At 39.9% G+C, this 17,800-nt stretch overlaps 1 protein-coding gene across 10 annotated transcripts in view; it reads left to right on the top strand.

Moving 5' to 3' along the window:
- Positions 1 to 17,800, top strand: part of ST7 (suppression of tumorigenicity 7) — a 277,302-nt gene that overhangs the window by 204,217 nt on the left and 55,285 nt on the right. For all 10 annotated transcript variants that reach the window (XM_025291143.2, XM_025291146.2, XM_025291142.2 and 7 more), the window contains one exon: positions 6,900 to 7,014. In XM_025291143.2, coding sequence (XP_025146928.1) covers positions 6,900 to 7,014 — 115 coding nt within the window. The remainder of the gene's footprint in view (positions 1 to 6,899; positions 7,015 to 17,800) is intronic.

The following is a 17,800-nucleotide window of genomic DNA, read 5'->3' as shown; positions in this document are numbered from 1 at the left end:
AGTGTTTTCGTCTCTTCCAGATCAATGCCCAAGAATGAGATTGCTGGATCTTATTGGCAACCCTGTTTTTAGTTTTTGAAGGAACCTCCATACTGGTCTCCATAGTGGCTGTACCAATATACATTATCACCAATGATGTAGGAGGGTTTCCTTTTCTCTACACCTTCTCCAGCATTTATTATTTGTCGACATTTTGATGATGGCCATTCTGACTGGTGTGAGGTGATATCTCATTGTAGTTTTGATTAGTTTCCATTGCCTGGAAAATCCCATGGATGGAGGAGCCTGGTGGGCTGCAGTCCATGCTGTGGCTAAGAGTTGGACACGACTGAGCGACTTCCCTTTCACTTTTCACTTTCATGTATTGGAGAAGGAAATGGCAACCCACTCCAGTGTTCTTGCCTGGAGAATCCCAGGGACAGGGGAGCCTGGTGGGCTGCTGTCTCACGGGGTCTCACAGAGTCGGACACGACTGAAGTGACTTAGCAGCAGCAGCAGCATAATAACAATGTTGAGCATTTTTTCATGTGCTTAGCCATCTGTATGTCTTCTTTGGAGAAATGTCTATTTAGGTCTTCTGCTCATATTTTGATTGGGTTGTTTATTTTTTTGATAATGAGCTGTATGAGCTCATTGTGTAACTTAGAAATTAAGACCTTGTCAGTTGCGCTGTTTGCAAATATTTTTTCTCCCATTCCATATGTTGTCTTTTTGTTCTGTTGATGATTTTTGCTGTGCAGAAACTTCTAAGTTCAAGATCCCATTTAAAAATTTTTGCTTTTATTTCTGTTGCCTTGGGAGACTGACCTAAGAAGACATTGCTACAATTTATGTCGGAGAAGATTCTGCCTATATTTTCTTTTAGGAGTTTTTTGTGTCATGTCCTATATTTAAGTCTTTAAACCATTTTGAGTTTATTTTTGTATATGATGTGAGGGAGTGTTCTTACTTCATTAATTTACATGTGGCTCTCCAACTTTCCCAACACCACTTGCTGAAGAGATTGTCTTTTCCCCACTGTATATTTTTGCCTCCTTTGTCAAAGATTAATTGATCACAGGTGGGTAGATTTATTTCTGGGCTCTCTTTTCTGTTCTGCTTGTGTGCCAGTACCATGCTATTTTGATTATTGTAGCCTTGTAGTATTGTCTGAGGCCTGGGAGAGTTAGACCTTCAGCTTTGTTCTTCCTCAGATTGCCTTAGCAATTCTGAGTCTTTTGTGGTTCCATATAAATATTAGGATTTTTGTTCTTGTTCTCTGAAGAATTTCATGGGTAATGATAAGTATTGCATTAAAACTATAGATTGCTTTGGTAATATGCCCATTTTAAAAATATAAATTCTTTTAATCCAAGAGCATAGGATTTTTTCTATTTCTTTGAGTCATCTTTAATTTCCTTTTTCAATGTTTTATAGTTTTCAGAGAAGTCAATATTCTCAAAAAGAGTTTTTCCACCCCCATATAAAGAATGTACATATATTCCTTTTAAAAATATTACAACTTGTGGTAAATATGAAAGAAGCAATAAAAATCACCTTTAATCTCATTAACCAGAAAATAACTACTAGTAAAACATTTTGGTGTATTTCTAACCAAGTATGTCTCTATGCATAGATACAAAAGAAAAGCTTGATATTATTGTCAAATTTTGTTCGTATCTTGCTTTTTCTAATGTCATGTCACATGTCTACATTTCCCAGGCCACACCATTAATAATTATTTGATAATTTAGCTACTAATGACTATATATTATAGTCCCAAAGATGACTATATCTTATTTTATGTAAATATCTCATAATACATAAATTTTTAAGTTGCTTGCATTTTTCATCACTGTAAATAATGTTGTAAAAAATAGTCTTGTTTGTAAATTTGTATTCACATCTGCCTGTTTCCACATGAGTGGTTGCCTTTTAAGCAGGGTTGTGACGAACTCAAGTGTGTTTATTTGAAAAACTGTTATGAAAGTAATGTGAAGAGTGGGTTGGAAAAAGGTGATTCCAGAAGCAGGCAGAGGAAAGATGCCATTTGAGCAATTTAGGCCAAGTATAAGAGCATAAACTAAATTATTGGTAGCAAGGTCAGAGAAAAGAGGAAGTAGTAATGTTTCTTAAAGTGTTTGTTTGTTTTATGTTTGTTCTTTTGCATGACAGAATTTTCTTTGTACTTGATGAAAGCTGCCAGCATTTTTTTTTTTACATATTAATTCAGGGGTTTAAAGATCTCTAAGGAGGTGGCTATAGTGGGCACGCCATAGAGATTCTTAACGCAGGGCTTAAAGGTTCTTTTCCAAAATACGAAATACCAAGGGGACGAACAGGTTTGAAGGGTTGGCTTTGAAATTTATGAGCCTGGTATTAGATGGATCGGGTAAAACTGTCAGTGAGAGAGCTTATAAATTGATGTAATGGCTTAGGAGAGAGGTCAGAGCAGAATATGAGGATGTGGGAGCCATCCCCACAAAAGTGGTGGTATTGAGACCCCGGACATGAAAGTGTCCTAGAGATCAGTGTGTTTATGCAAAGAATACTTGGGACATACCCAGGCAGACAGCTTACTCCTAAGTAGCAGAAAAGGGGGAAACTAGAGAAGGAGCTATAAGATGAGTATGAAGAAAACCAGAAGAAAATGGTATGGAGGAAGCCAAGAGAGACAAGAGTTTCAAGAAGTCATCAAACTGTCAAATGTTGCAGAGGTCAAGCAAGAAAAGGACTGGAGGGCATCCACAGGAGCAATTTAAGTCACCTGGAAATGTGGGATGAGTAGATTCAGAGAAATTGTGGGGCTGGAAGCCAGACTAGCTTACGGTGAGGAGTTGAAGGGAGTGGAAGGAGTGGAATACTCATGGCTCTTCTCTAAGAAAGCCTGTTGTGAAAGGCTGGAGAAGGTCAGGTGATAACTGGAGTGAGATGGGGCAGTGGAAGGTTCACTATTTCTTCTTGTTTATATTCAGGAAGCAAAGCTAGATTTCCAAATTGTAATATGACTTCAATTGCCTTTCCAACATTTGCTATTTGCTATGTTTAAAATTCTTTTATTGGTGATTGTTTTTTGGACATGGTATGTTCTGTCCAAGCATCCAGTGAAAGCATTGCTGCCCAAACTCCTAGCATCTTCGAGTTCTATTTAAACAAGCCCAGACCTCCATGTTTGCTCAGAGTTTCATTGGATCTTTTAAATGTATTTATTTATATTAATCGAAGAATAATTACTTTACAATATTATGATGGCCTCTGCCATACATCAACATGAATCGGCCGTAGGCATACATGTGTTAGATTTTAATTAGATTCCCCTTTCAGTTTTTAAGCTTCAACATACTAGTATTTGGAATTGCAGTTGTTAAATTACAGAATATGACTTGAGTCCTTGAAGTTTGACCTCTACCTAAAGAATTGATCCAAAATGGTTAATGTTTAAATGTTGCAGTTTAGAGAATATCTTTATTGTATTGCCAAATGCTGAATGATAGAGAGATTTAATTCTAAAAAGCACTAATTAGAAAGAGAAAAAAAAATAAAAAGTGATGTGAACCAGAATCAGAATAAACCAGACAAGTAATACTTTTATTGGTTGCAGAACATCAACAATGTGTGATACAGTCTTATTCACTTCCTTTACTAGCAGTGGAAATACTGCAGGCTGTCTCTAGGGGGTTTAGACAGGCTTATTGAAGACATAATCATTTTGATAGGTGTTATTTGTTGGTAATATGATGCCTTGAAGCTGCAGAAAATTATTTGTTTTTAGAGATATGCTAAATGGTTCTTGGATTTTTTAAAAACAAAACAACATGGCAAAGGTTTCTAACTTGGAATAAGTGAATAGTCAATGCAGTGTCTCCACTGGTTTCTTGTTTAATAATAAATTTGTCTATTTTGAGGGGTATTATTTCTCTCAGCACAATTGCTTTAAATATGTTGACATCGAAAAAAAAAGTATTACTTCTTTAAAGGTCACTGTGTTATAATAGAGAACACTTATCCATTTAGTAAATTAAATAGAGGGTATATATGTATACGGGCTTCCCTGGTGGCTCAGGCAGTAAAGAAAGTGCCTGCAATGTGGGAGACCTGGGTTCGATCCCTGGGATGGGAAGATCCCCTGGAGGAAGGCATGGCTACCCACTCCAGTATTCTTGCCTGGAAAATCCCCATGAACAGAGGAGCCTGGCGGGCTATAGTCCATGGGGTTGCAAAGAGTAGGACATGTCTGAGCGACTAAGCACAGTTCAGTTCAGTCACTCAGTTGTGTCCAATTCTTCACGACCTCATGAATTGCAGCACGCCAGGCCTCCCTGTCCATCACCAACTCCCAGAGTTTACCCAAACTCATGTCCATCGGGTTGGTGATACCATCCAGCCATCTCATCCTCTGTCGTCCCCTTCTCCTCCTGCCCCCAACCCCTCCCAGCATCAGGGTCTTTTCCAATGAGTCAACTCTTTGCATGAGGTGGCCAAAGTATTGGAGTTTCAGCTTCAACATCAGTCCTTCCAATGAACACCCAGGACTGATCTCCTTTAGGATGGACTGGTTGGATCTCCTTGCAGTCCAAGGGACTCTCAAGAGTCTTCTCCCAACACCACAGTTCAAAAGCATCAATTCTTTGGCACTCAGCTTTCTTCACAGTCCAACTCTCACATCCATACATGACCACTGGAAAAACCATAGCCTTGACTAGATGGACCTTTGTTGACAAAATAATGTCTCTGCCTTTTAATATGCTATCTAGTTTGGTCATAACTTTCCTTCCAAAGGAGTAAGCATCTTTTAATTTCATTGCTGCAGTCACCATCTGCAGTGATTTTGGAGCTCCCCAAAATAAAGTCTGACACTGTTTCCACTGTTTTCCCATTTATTTCCCATGAAGTGATGGGACTGGATGCCATGATCTTCGTTTTCTGAATGTTGAGCTTTAAGCCAATTTTTTCACTCTCCTCTTTCCCTTTCATCAAGAGGCTTTTCAGTTCTTCTTCACTTTCTGCCATAAGGGTGGTGTCATCTGCATATCTGAGGTTATTGATATTTCTCCCGGCAATCTTGATTCCAGCCTGCTTCTTCCAGCCCAGCATTTCTCTTGATGTACTCTGCATATAAGGTAAATAAGCAAGGTGACAATATACATCCTTGACGTACTCCTTTTCCTTTTTGGAACCAGTCTGTTGTCCCATGTCCAGTTCTAACTGTTGCTTCCTGACCTGCATATAGGTTTCTCAAGAGGAAGGTCAGGTGGTCTGGTATTCCTATATCTTGAAGTATTTTCCAGAGTTTATTGTGATCCACACAGTCAAAGGCTTTGGCATAGTCAATAAAGCAGAAATAAATGTTTTTCTGGAACTCTCTTGCTTTTTCAATGATCCAGTGGATGTTGGCAATTTGATGTCTAGTTCCTCTGCCTTTTCTAAATCCAGCTTGAACATCTGGAAGTTACGATTCATGTATTGCTGAAGCCTGGCTTGGAGAATTTTGAGCATTACTTTACTAGCGTGTGAGATGAGTGCAACTGTGCAGTAGTTTGAGCATTCTTTGGCGTTGCCTTTCTTTTGGATTGGAATGAAAACTGACCTCTTCCAGTCCTGTGGCCACTGCTGAGTTTTCCAAATTTGTTTGCATATTGAGTGCAGCACTTTCACAGCATCATCTTTCAGGATTTGAAATAGCTCAACTGGAATTCCATCACCTCTACTAGCTTTGTTCTTTGTGATGCTTTCTAAGGCCCACTTGACCTCACATTCCAGGATGTCTGGCTCTAGGTGAGTTGATCACACCACCATGATTATCTGGGTAATGATACACACACATGTATGAATACATCATTACATACTTACACACGTATATGTGTGCGTGTGTGACTTTGCTTTGTAAAGAACCTGGTTGTCTTCTCCTTAAGGTGAGATTTACTTTTCTTGAGGATAAGATTTTACTCTGAAATTCTTGGTCATGTCCTTTCTTCTTTCTCTTTGTTTTCCAATGACATTCATTATCATATCTTTTAACTCCCTTTGGACCTCTCTTCCTCCTTATGCTGTCTAGAACCTGAGCCTTTCCTTTAATCATTCCTTCACCATTCTAGCCTGTTTTCTTGCTCCTTGACTTTTCATTGAATCTAATTCAGTTTTCCCAGGCTCAACCTTATCATTTGACATCTTTGCCACTGTCCCTGGGCTGCTGAGCCCTGTCAGCTGAAACTTGACAACAGTGCCAATTGTACTCTCTAAATCCGTGGTCTCCAGTCTGTTGGGGTCCCAAGACAGCCTCTGTAATCCTTGATTGTTCCACACTTTCACTGCCATCTTCCTACTTCCTCCCTGTCACCTGTTCCCTCAATTTCGAAAAATAATCTCGACTCCTGTTTTATTAAGAGCAACAGGCAGAAACTCCTCAACATCTTCTTTTACTACCATTCTCTGTCTACCTGCAAATGTTCTCAGCACATATCACCTTCTAGTTATTTTCCTACTTTTTGTCTTTAACTTGGCTATCAGGCTGCTCAAAAGAGCAATGCCTTTTGCTTCTCCTTCTACCCTCTGGCTTCCATCTAGAACTGCTAACTGTTAACAAGTAGGAGATAGTTTTCCACCTTCACCTTATTTGGCCTTAAAGGCATTTTAACATTCAGTACTGCCTGTAAGCATCTTCCTCAGTGTTCATAAAACTCCGCACTTTTGGATTTTTCTCCCACCTTAGATTCTCACAAATTCAAAGTTGCTGTTCCCAAAAATAGCATGAAAAAATTTAAGCGTTTAATGCTTTACAACATAATAATTGATGTGAATGCTTGTAATTTAGTATTAATTGTACTTCTAAAAAATATACTATACTTTTATATATAAATAACTCAGTTATACCTTAAAAAATAAGAAACATATTAATTTTCCCTTGATTTCTTCTTTCCTAGTTAATGAAGGAGTTCCCTCTCCTGAGCATGTTCAACATCCATGAAAACCTTTTAGAGGCTCTCCTGGAACTACAAGCATATGCTGATGTTCAGGCAGTCTTAGCAAAGTATGACGGTAAGTCCTTGGATACTTTTATCTACTTGAGTATTCCTCTCTTCTTGATGTGTTTCAATGATTAGATGAGAAGGATCATTTCAAATAGCACAGCATTGTGCTAACTATTGTCTTATGAATTTCCACCTGATTTCCGTGGTCAGGAATCACTCAGAACCTCTGTGGGCAGCACGTGCCCTGTAGGAACAAAACTGACCCCTCACTGGTTGACTGTGACCACTACCTGTTGGTCATGTAGATCTTTGAAGCAATAGAACAGCTGGGTTTTGTTGTTCTTTAGCTGCTAAGTCGTGTTTGAATCTTTGCAACCTTATGGACTGTAGCCCGCCAGACTCCTCTATCCATGGTATTTCTCAGGCAGGAATACTGAAATGAGTTGCCATTTCCTTCACCAAAAACAGCTGGTAGTTTCTGCTACAAAACTTGTGACAGTTCAGTAATGTTTGAAGAGGAAATCATGGCCCCTTCACCCCAGGTCTTCTCTTTTTTAGCAGAAAAACTCCCATTTCTTCACATGAGAGCCTTTGCAGTCCCTTTGCCATTCTAACCTACTCACCCATGAGCTTATTTTATTTTGCCTTTTCTTAATAAACCAGAAAAATAAGCTGATACCACCCAGATATTTGAAAAATCTTCTTCTCAATTGCCATTGTCTTTGAATTTACTATTTGATTAATTATACACAATTTTCTACATAATTAGCTGCTAGAATCTCTGCAGAATTTCATACCATTCTGCCATGTCCCATTAACTCTCTCCCCAAAATAAATATATTTGCTTATAAAATGGATGTTAGGAAGTGATTGTTTATGTTACATGATTTTTTTTTTACTTTATAAAATATTCTTTATTAAGTAAGCATTTTTAGTGCATTTAAAGAATTATTGACATGTACACACTGCTATATTTAAAATAAAATGCCTTTCCATGAAAAAAGAAGAATTATTGAGGTCAAATTTTCTAGCAATTCATCAAACATATAGAGCCAACTATACTATTTGAGTCTTATTTTTGACACGCAGTTCCTCGAAAGGTATATCTGAAATAGGTTAGAGTTGTTACCCCCTGCAGCTGGAGGAACTGAGGCATCGTGAGACTGTTTTCATTTTGTTTTATTGTTAATTCTTGCTCAGACTGATGCAAAATCTAAAAGCCCTCAGCCAGTGATGGCACCGCTTGGCCTGTGCAAACATGAGCACCCTGAGTAAGAAAATACAGGCTACCTAGTATGGAACTGATTTTAGAAAGAAGTAAAAATGTGGCACACTTGACAGTAAATGAAATAAAGACTGGCCTTCATGTCAGCTCACTTTTGTTCTCTGTTTATATGCTGGAATCTCACTGTTGGGCTGACCTTGGGAGTCTAAGCCAGGAGACTACCTTAGAGGCAGAATGCTCATGGTACACTGAGGGCCTTTTGGTGCCTAAGAAACCCAGCACATGGGCTCAGGTGGTCATGCGCCTTCCACAAAGTACCTCAAAGCCAGCAGTGTCATGGCAAGGCTTCAGTTCTCATCCCCAGAGTCAGCCTGCACTCAGCCTGCTACATCAAGGCGTGAGAAAAGGTTTAGCCAATAGAGCCTTTGGGATCTCAGGTCTCTCCTAAGGCTCCTTTCATGAAGATCTCAGTTCATTACAGAAATCATCAGCTTTGTGTTACAAGACTGATTGTAAAATAAAGCAGTGAACTCATTTGGAGCTTTCTGTCGTCTGTCTCTATCCCATTGCACAGTCTCCATGCCACAACAACTGAAAGCTGATTTATTAGATTCTGATAACATATGTTCACATTATTTGTTACAAGAGCCTGTCCCACCCTCCACTAAAACTTGGCTCTCACTTTGCTAAATTCCTTTGTTGCAAATGGACAAACTCACTATACCAAAGCCCTGTGTTGAGCTTTGTTTATGTTTGTACCTGGCAACAGAGATGATGTTCTTTCTCATTATTCATGGAAAAAGAGCCTCATTAGTGGCAGGACACATACTGTTGCTGAGATGCCTCGTTAGGGGTTTAGAGTTCAGCAGTGGTCAATCCGCTGCAGATGACCTAACCCCAGCTGAATCCTGGAGGGTGTTTTGGCTCAGACTTGGCTCAGGCCTGTGTCATTTACAGTAGAAATATAATGAAGTGGCTGCTGAAGTTACTGTTCTCGAGGAGTGAGCTGCAGCCACACCAGACTATTAAAAACATGCCTCATCTTCTTCTCCCCGGACCAGAAAATGGGCTCTTTCCGGCTCATCCCTGCAGCTTTTCCTTGAGACCCAAAGGCCCTCGACCCAATTCTTATCCAATTTTCTTGCTCTGTGTGAGGAAGTGGAAGCTTCAGAGGGCTTGGAGTACAGAGAGCAATTGGGGCGCCCTGCTCTTCACCCTGGTTCTGATGTCATCATTGTAATCTGTGAGATGCTGGAGACAGCACTTTGAACCCCAGCCTCCCCATCCCTCACCATTGAGCCACACCCAGAGCAGCAGGATTAGATGTTATCTTTGCAAATCGGAATGCTCTGGTTGGGTAGCTGTTTCTTGGATGTTTTATGGGTACAGCAATCCTTCTTTATTACATTTGCTAGGTGGCTGAATTTTTTTAAGTAGTATGAGGGGAAGTGACACAATGGGATTGGTGCTGCTTCTCTGACCTTTGCAAAAAGGATTTAGAAATATGGCAAAGCACAGGGGAAAAAAACACAGCATGTTCTGAGGAAAGGAGGAAGGCAGCATATATTCCCTTTGCCTCATTCTTATTCTTCTTCACTTCTATTTTTTTTTTTTTTTTTTTTGCTTTGACTTTTTAAAATGACATTTACAAAGTCCTTTTATAGGGAAGCCCTTTGGCAAGCCTGGATTCCAAGTAGGGATTACCAGTTAACTAGTCACACCTCCTTGTAAACTGCAATCTAATTTTTACTTTTCCCTTCAGATAGCTTTTGATCTTATGTTATTCCAGCCATTAGTCTGAAATGCTGTCTTGCCATTCTTAGGAATTTTCATGATCTTCTAGTTTCAATCTGTTAACCAACATTATGGGTGAGCAATTTTTATCCAGGTGGTTGGTGTTGGTTTTGGAGGGTCCTTCATACAATGACTGAAAAAACAGCAGCAGCTAACATTGAGTTCTTATGATGTGGCACAGTCAGACATGATCCTAAGCTTGGCGTGGATGGACTGGACTCATTTATTCTTGCCACAGCATATGAGGTAGATACTATTATTAGCCCATTTTACAGCTGTGGTAACTGGTACAGAAAGGAGTTAAGTAACTTATTCAAGTGAAGAGCCTGAGATGTCACAGTAAAGCCATGGAGATATTATGTTGTGAGGGCAAAGAGAGAAACTTAGAACAGCATTTGTTCGATATGATGTGAATTCTACGAGGAAAGGAAAGCAAGAATAAACTGAGGTCATCTGACCCCAGGCCCATGCCCTTAACCATCATCCCACTTCCACTGTCTCTGCTGTTGGCAGTATATTTAACTGTTTCTATTAACACTCTTCTTGTTGTTATCATTGGTTCCAATTATACACATTACCTATAACCCTTACAATGTCCTTGCAAGAAGGTAGGTATACCTTGCAAGAAGGTATTCTGTTTTATCAGATGCAAAGCTGAGGCTTGTGAATTTAAGTAACTTTCAAAACCACATTCCTTGAAAACTGCAAAACTGCAGAACTGAGATGCAAATTCAGGTCTAGCTGGCTTTAAGAGTCCATGTGTTTTTCATAAACGTAAGCCTCGTTGAAGTGACTTTCTTTTTCTCCCTCCTCTTATAAAGAATGAATTAGGCAGGCTGGAGCCATGGTGCAGAATTTCAGTGATGCCAAATTGTCTTTTAAGATTTTTAAAAAATTATTCCTTGAGAACTGGGCATATCTGTATTTGTCTATCTTTCTGAAACCATCTCCAATCACCTTGTTCCTGATTTCATTAGTCACAAAAGGGATTTGATGTATGGTGTTCATTTAATTTTAATTTATCTTTTTTTTTTCCAGTCATACATTAGCTATAAAGACAATGTTTTTAAGATCATAAGGTCATCAGAACCTTCTATATGAAGCCATTGAGAAAGTTGTTATAAGCTTTGGATTGCCTTTCAAAGAAGTTTATAGGCCACCTAGCTTGAAAGCTTAAGTCTGAAGATTAGGGTGGGAATGAGGAAAATAATTCATGAGTTTCTTATTCATTATCATTTGCGCATTTGAATTTTAGAAGAATCTCTCAAAGCAAATGAATATGAATATGAGTGCTCCCTTTGTGAGCATTTCCTTTGGGAGTACCTAGCTCTGTCTCTAGTTAGTAACTCCTGAGGATACCCAAGGCAGTCCTGGTGGTGGGACAGAGGACTAGCCCTGGTGCCAGCCTGCTGAGAGCAAGCCCAGTTCTGCCTTTCACTGGCTGGGTGAACTTAGTTCAGTTCAGTTCAGTCTCTCAGTTTTGTCTGACTCTTTGTGACCCCATGGACTGCAGGGACCCCATGGACACCAGGCTTCCCTGTCCATTACCAACTCCCGGAGCTTACTCAAACTCATGTCCATTGAGTCGGTGATGCCATCCAACCATCTTGTCTTCTGCTATCCCCTTCTGCTCCTGCCTCCAGTCTTTCCCAGCATCAGGGTTTTTTCCAATGAGTCCGCCCTTTGCATCAGGTGGCCAAAGTATTGGAACTTCAGCTTCAGCATCAGTCCTTCCAATGAATGGTCAGGGTTGATCTTTAGTATTGACTGGTTTGATCTCCCTGTAGTCCTAGGGACTCTCGAGAGTCTTCTCCAACTTCACAGTTCAAAAGCATCAATTTTTAAGCACTCAGCTTTCTTTATGGTCCAACTCTCACATCTCATGGATGTGAGAGTGAAGTTAAGCAAATCACCTAACCTTCTAAACTTCCATTTCTTTCTCTGAAAATGGAATCAAGACTTAGAAAGCCTAAGCAACTTGCCCAAGATCACACAGCTGGCAATTTGTTGTGAGGATTAAAGCATTAATCAATGGTGGCTCAGTAGTAAAGAATCCATCTGCCAATGCAGGAGATGCTGGTTTGATCCTTAGGTTGGGAAGAACCCCTGGAGATGGAAATGACAATCCACTCCAGTGTTCTTACTTGGGAAATGCCATGAACAGAGGAGCCAGGTGGGCTACATTCCGTAGAGTCACCAAAGAGTCAGACATGACTTAGTGACTAAACAACAGTGTTTAGAAAAGTGTGGGGCACACAATAAGAATTCAGTAACTATTAACCATTATAAAGAGACAAGGTGACCACTCCTGAACTTCACCCACTGTTCTCAACCCATTTTGTTCAAATGGAAAACTGTATATAAAATGTCAATTAAAATTATGAGAGCAGAAGAGCCCTGTCTTGTGTCCCCTAAAAACTGTTATAGCCTCTTGTTAAAATTAATTATACATCTAACAGGACATGTGAACTGACTCATTGAAAAAGACCCTGTTGCTGGGAAAGATTGAAGGCAAGAGGAGAAGGGGACTACAGAGGATGAGATGGCTGGGTGGCATCACTGACTCAATGGACATGAGTTTGAGTGAACTCTGGGAGTTGGTGACGGACAGGGAAGCCTGGTGTGTTGCAGTCCATGGAGTCACAAAAAGTAGGACATGACTGAGTGACTGAACAATAAAATAGGACATGTGTGTAGATATTTAAGAAGAATGGAAACACTTAGTTTTATCTCTAAAAAAATTCTTAAACATTTGGAAAACTGAAAAATAAAAATTGCCCAAGATTTTCACTCAAGATAAAGACAGATCGTTTCAGCCTCGGAGCAATTTGTACCAATGGAAATACAAATTCAAGCTCTTCTGGATACTTACTGCATTAGGGCATCTAGTGATTGCCCTAAATTTGAGGTCAGAAGCTTCCCTGTGAAGGACAGCTGGTCTTTTTATATAGTCATGAATGTTATATAAATGCAACAGCTATATCAAGACCATTTTTACTGGTACCATCAAGCCCATCCTAAATCTGTATTCTTATTTACCATCTGGTAATGTGCAGAAGAATTTCCCTGGTGGCTCAGATGGTAAAGCGTATGCCTACAATGCAGGAGACCTGGGTTCAATCCCTGGGTTGGGAAGATCTCCTGGAGAAGGAAATGGCAACTCACTCCAGCATTCTTGCCTGGAAAATCCCATGGATAGAGGATCCTGGTAGGCTACAGTCCATGGGGTCGCAAAGAGTTAGACACAACTGAGCGACTTCACTTCACAGTGTGCAGAAGGAATACTTTTAAGTACAGGACATGTTTGTAGCATTGGGGGAATACTTTCATCTCAGTAGATTGAAAGCAGAAATTCTAAAGAAAACATGAGGGAATCACTCTATGCTGAGACTCTTCAGAGAGTAAACTTTCTGCTGATCATTGTTTTACAGAGTCAGCATGTAGTTATAAGTAAAAATTTTATACACTGTTCATTGCCCAGGGCCTTACAGCTAGAACAAGTTACTCAGTGATCATCTCTGTTCCTTTGAAGTGGTCACCAGATACCCTGTCTTTTGGCTAGGCTGTTTTTCACTTACGTTTGTGAAACAAGTGGGATTTGAGATTTCAGAAGAACCATTGAATAGAATTTGTATTGAGGCTGTCAGCATCAGACTATCAGATTAGGCTGTCCAGACCTCCAAAATGGTACATTTCAGTCAAGTATATCTATAGATGTGAGTTTTGATACCACAGACATAAGCAGCTTTGGAGACATATCCACTGCAAAATTAGGTTGCATTCGAGAAAGAGGATTTGAAGTGCGGTCAGTCCCAAGTGACAGACTTTAAGCCTAGTCCAGCTCCCTTCCTCGGCCTGGTTCTTATGGAAAAGATCAAGGATACCGGGCAAATGTTGAAGAGAATTTTTGTGTAAAAGATGGGCAAATAATCACATTGCTGCTTCAAAAAAGAAAATAATTATCCGCCCTGACACCATGGACTATGGCTTCAGGCTGGTGGGCATAAGTCACTGAGAAGTAATGGCCCTGTATAGCTTTGCACTGAGTGCCCTGCTGACTGGGAAACCAAGAAGGATGTCTGTCATGAGGACTGGGCCTTTGAGGTTACAAAGTGGTTGGCTGTCATGCTATCTGTGCAATGAGCAGGACTACTCACAGGTGCTATTTCAGAGTAAAGACTGTATGTGTGAAAAGTTTCTACAATTTCTGATGATGGAAGACATTTTATGAACACATACATCTATAATTCACAGAATTGGCATAGGAACAACCCTCTAAATTTATGCTTGCTTTAGTAATCCTTATGGCCCAGTTATCATAATTTACCAAGGTAACATTTCTCTTTAGCTGGCCATCACCATCACATAAACTTCCATATTTGGTTCTAGGGCACCAGCCATAGAAGTGCTTTCTGACACAGACCCTCTGGGATAATCCAGTCCAGAAGTTGCAAATAACATCTGGTGTTTGCTTTGTAGCATAAGATAAATATTTCTTCATGTAGTTGAATCTGTGTTGCCTGCCACTCCCTTTGCTCCAAATTACTAAGATCAGTGGTGTTTCCTGATTGAATCATTGACTTCCCAGGTGACACACCTTTTTGAGGTTCTTTTTATTTTATATCAGTCCTTTTTATTTCTTCAGTGAAGCTTTCTCCTTGGATTGAAAGGGGACAACCTTAGATTGACTTTTTGAAGGTGGAACCAAACAACTTCATACTATCTAGAATCCCCTGAAAGATTTAAGAACACAATTATGCATATATGTTGTTGTTTTCTTTGCATCATATCATGAACAGGAGTAAACAGAGAAATCTTATTGAAGACAGTCACATGGAAGATAGAATCACATCATGGTACAGTAATAAGACATTATGGTCCACTGACAGGAAGGAGAAATGGGATGTATTTTCCTTAGTTTGTTTTTCACTTTTGTTTGTTCAGTTGGTCTGTTCATGGCTCCAGAAGAATCTGTCAAGGCTACATAAACTTCGTATATCAACTTGGTGTCTAAGAAAAGTGATACTTGATACTCTGTAATCTTAGGTGGTTACAGGGAGCCTAAAATTAAAACCTAAAAACCTAAAAATTAATTAGGTTAATTTTTTCAAATTAATTCAGCAAACCTTTATGCTGAAGATACTTTTAGGGACTTCGAGATTTGAAGATGAATATTATTTATTCTGTGTTGCCAAGAAGCTTTCAGTCTGTTGGAGAAAGAGGTTAAAAACAAAAAAGCAACCCATAATGAATCAAGGTGGGGTGAATCTGTGCTCAGTGAATCAGTTTGAAACATGCTGCAGGCAGTAGTGAGAAAGAAACTCGGAGAACAAGCCCTGTGTCCTCTTCTTGGACACGGATGTACTACGGTAGATGTTCAGAGTGCCTGTGGGAATGATCGACTTGTCAGATGGAGCTGCACTGTGAAATAGTGCTCTTACTTGTGAGGTGCTTTGGGACTTACTTATCTACTGGCTGCTGCCCTTGAAAACATTGTTTTAGACGTTTCAGTGTGAAATTGACCCTCAACTGACCAATCTCATACATAGGAAGAGTAATGATATTTTTAAAATTACATCTTGATTGTTATTATTATTACAGATGAACAAAGGGAAATTAGGCAAAAAGATCATCACTGGAAAAAAATTCTATCCTATCTAAGGTTTTGCCCCATGGGTTTTCTGAGACATTAAAATGACAGCTGTACTCATAATCACATGACTTTGTCCCAAGATTATTTCATTGAATTTCAAGTTTGTTGGCATGAGCCATTCATGACTTTTGAAAACTTAAGAGTCATCCTCCCCGAGATGACCTTTCTTTTTTTTTTTTTTTTTCCAGTAGCACCATTCTCATAAAGGGTGCTTGGGAGCCAGAAGAGGTGTGGTTTGCTTTCTTTGTTTCTGGACAAACTTTTGTTCAACCTTGCTTCAGCTTTTACTCTTGGTTTCTTCCTGCCCCACTTTCCCACTATACTGCTTTGTCAAATAGACATCTAGATTTAGAGCACAATCCAAAGTCATGCATTCTGCTGGAATGCTGTGCGTGCGTGCGTGCTCAGTTGTGTCTGACTCTTCCAGCCCCAAGGACTGTAGCCAGCCAGGCTCCTCTGTTCATGGAATTGTAAGCAAAGATAAATGAAGTATACATGTTGAGAAATAACACGTTTCTGACTCCCTCTTAAAGTACACATCAATACAGATCACTCTTGGCTCCTGGAAGCTAAATTAGAAGTAAATGTTTGCATGTCCAAGGAAGGTGATATAAAGTGATTTAATATGTTACTATGTTAATTTAGGATTTTATTCAGCAAACACTGACCACCAACTATGTTTCAAACATTGTTTTGTATTGTGGGTATGAAGTGATGAAGAAACACAGCTTTAACCCCTAAAGCACACCATGTGAATAGGAGAGGGAAATGAGAATGGACAGTTGATGTGAAGTGTAAAGACTGACAGAGTTTAACCCAAGATGGAAGGGACACCTCACCCAAGGTGATGAGAGAAACCACCCCCATGGAGGTGGGATCTGTGCTGAACCAAACAGTGAAGGTGCTGAAGGCAAAGAAAACACATAAAACACATTTGGGGCAGGACTGACACAGCTTGTATGGAGAACGTTGTTTCCCACAGAGCAGAGGGGTGGAGGAGGGCTGCAGCAGAAGATGCACTGGTAAGTTAAGCAGGACCCAGACCTCAAAGAGCTTTGATTCTGAAGACTATGGAGAGACCCTGAAGGCAATTTCAACAGAGGAAGGGCTTCATTCTGCCTGCAGAGTGAAGAGAGTGGCACAGTGAATTCTCACTCAGCCTAGTTTTGACTTGAGGTGGGTCAGGAGGTGAACACGGTGTGAAAGCCCTGAGACCTGGAGGGTAGGATGCCGAACTCCTGTGGCAGAGCTTTCAGACTCTGCAAAGAAGCAGAATTCTATCCTTCAGGGAGACATTTTCTAGGTTCTCCAACCAAGAAGTGTAAAGGAGTTATTAATAAGAGTTTGGTTTTTCTTCCTTTAACAACAAATGCAAATCCCAATGCAGAAACTTTTTATTTCATGGATAATCAAAACTTATTTTAAATGATAAGCACTTAATTTCATTTGGTCTCTGGTGATCTCTTTCTTAACTCCAGGAAGTCAAGACCTATATAGACCAGAAAAACCCTTAGATAATCTGTTTTTCGAGGGGAATGTAACTAAGATGTTACATTAAGAGTCTGCCAGGATTCATGTATCCTACCTACTTTCATCAATACCTGGATGCTTCTGCTGAGTGATAGCAGTGACACAAGGAGGAACAAAGTGAAATGTGAGGAAGAGGTGGAAGGTCTTTAGGGACCTTGCTTCTCGACACTATAATTACAACTAACGTAGACAAAGTCTGAGAGTAATTAATACCTTGGATTTAATTCTTATCAAAAAAAAAAAAAAAGAACTTTCAGTTCAGTTCAGTCGTTCAGTCATGTCTGACTCTTTGCGACCCCATGGACTGCAGCACACCAGGCTTCCCTGTCCATCACCAACTCCCGGAGCCTACTAAAACTCATGTCCATTGAGTCAATGATGCCATCCAGCCATCTCATCCTCTGTCGTCCCCGTCTTCTCCTGCTTTCAATCTTTCCCAGCATCAGGGTCTTTCAAATGAGTCAGGTCTTCACATCAGGTGGCCAAAGTATTCGAGTTTCAGCTTCAGCATCAATGAATATTGAGGACTGATTTCCTTCAGGATGGACTGGTTGGATCTCCTTGCTCTCCAAGGGACTCTTAAGAGTCTTCTCCAATACCACACAGAGTTCAAAAGCAACAAATTTTTGGTGCTCAGCTTTCTTTATACTC

This window comes from Bubalus bubalis, chromosome 8 (assembly GCF_019923935.1).
Source record: "Bubalus bubalis isolate 160015118507 breed Murrah chromosome 8, NDDB_SH_1, whole genome shotgun sequence".
Taxonomy (NCBI): Eukaryota; Metazoa; Chordata; class Mammalia; order Artiodactyla; family Bovidae; genus Bubalus; species Bubalus bubalis.
The sequence above is the reverse complement of the archived record's forward strand: the minus strand, read 5'-3'. Positions and strand labels throughout refer to the sequence as shown.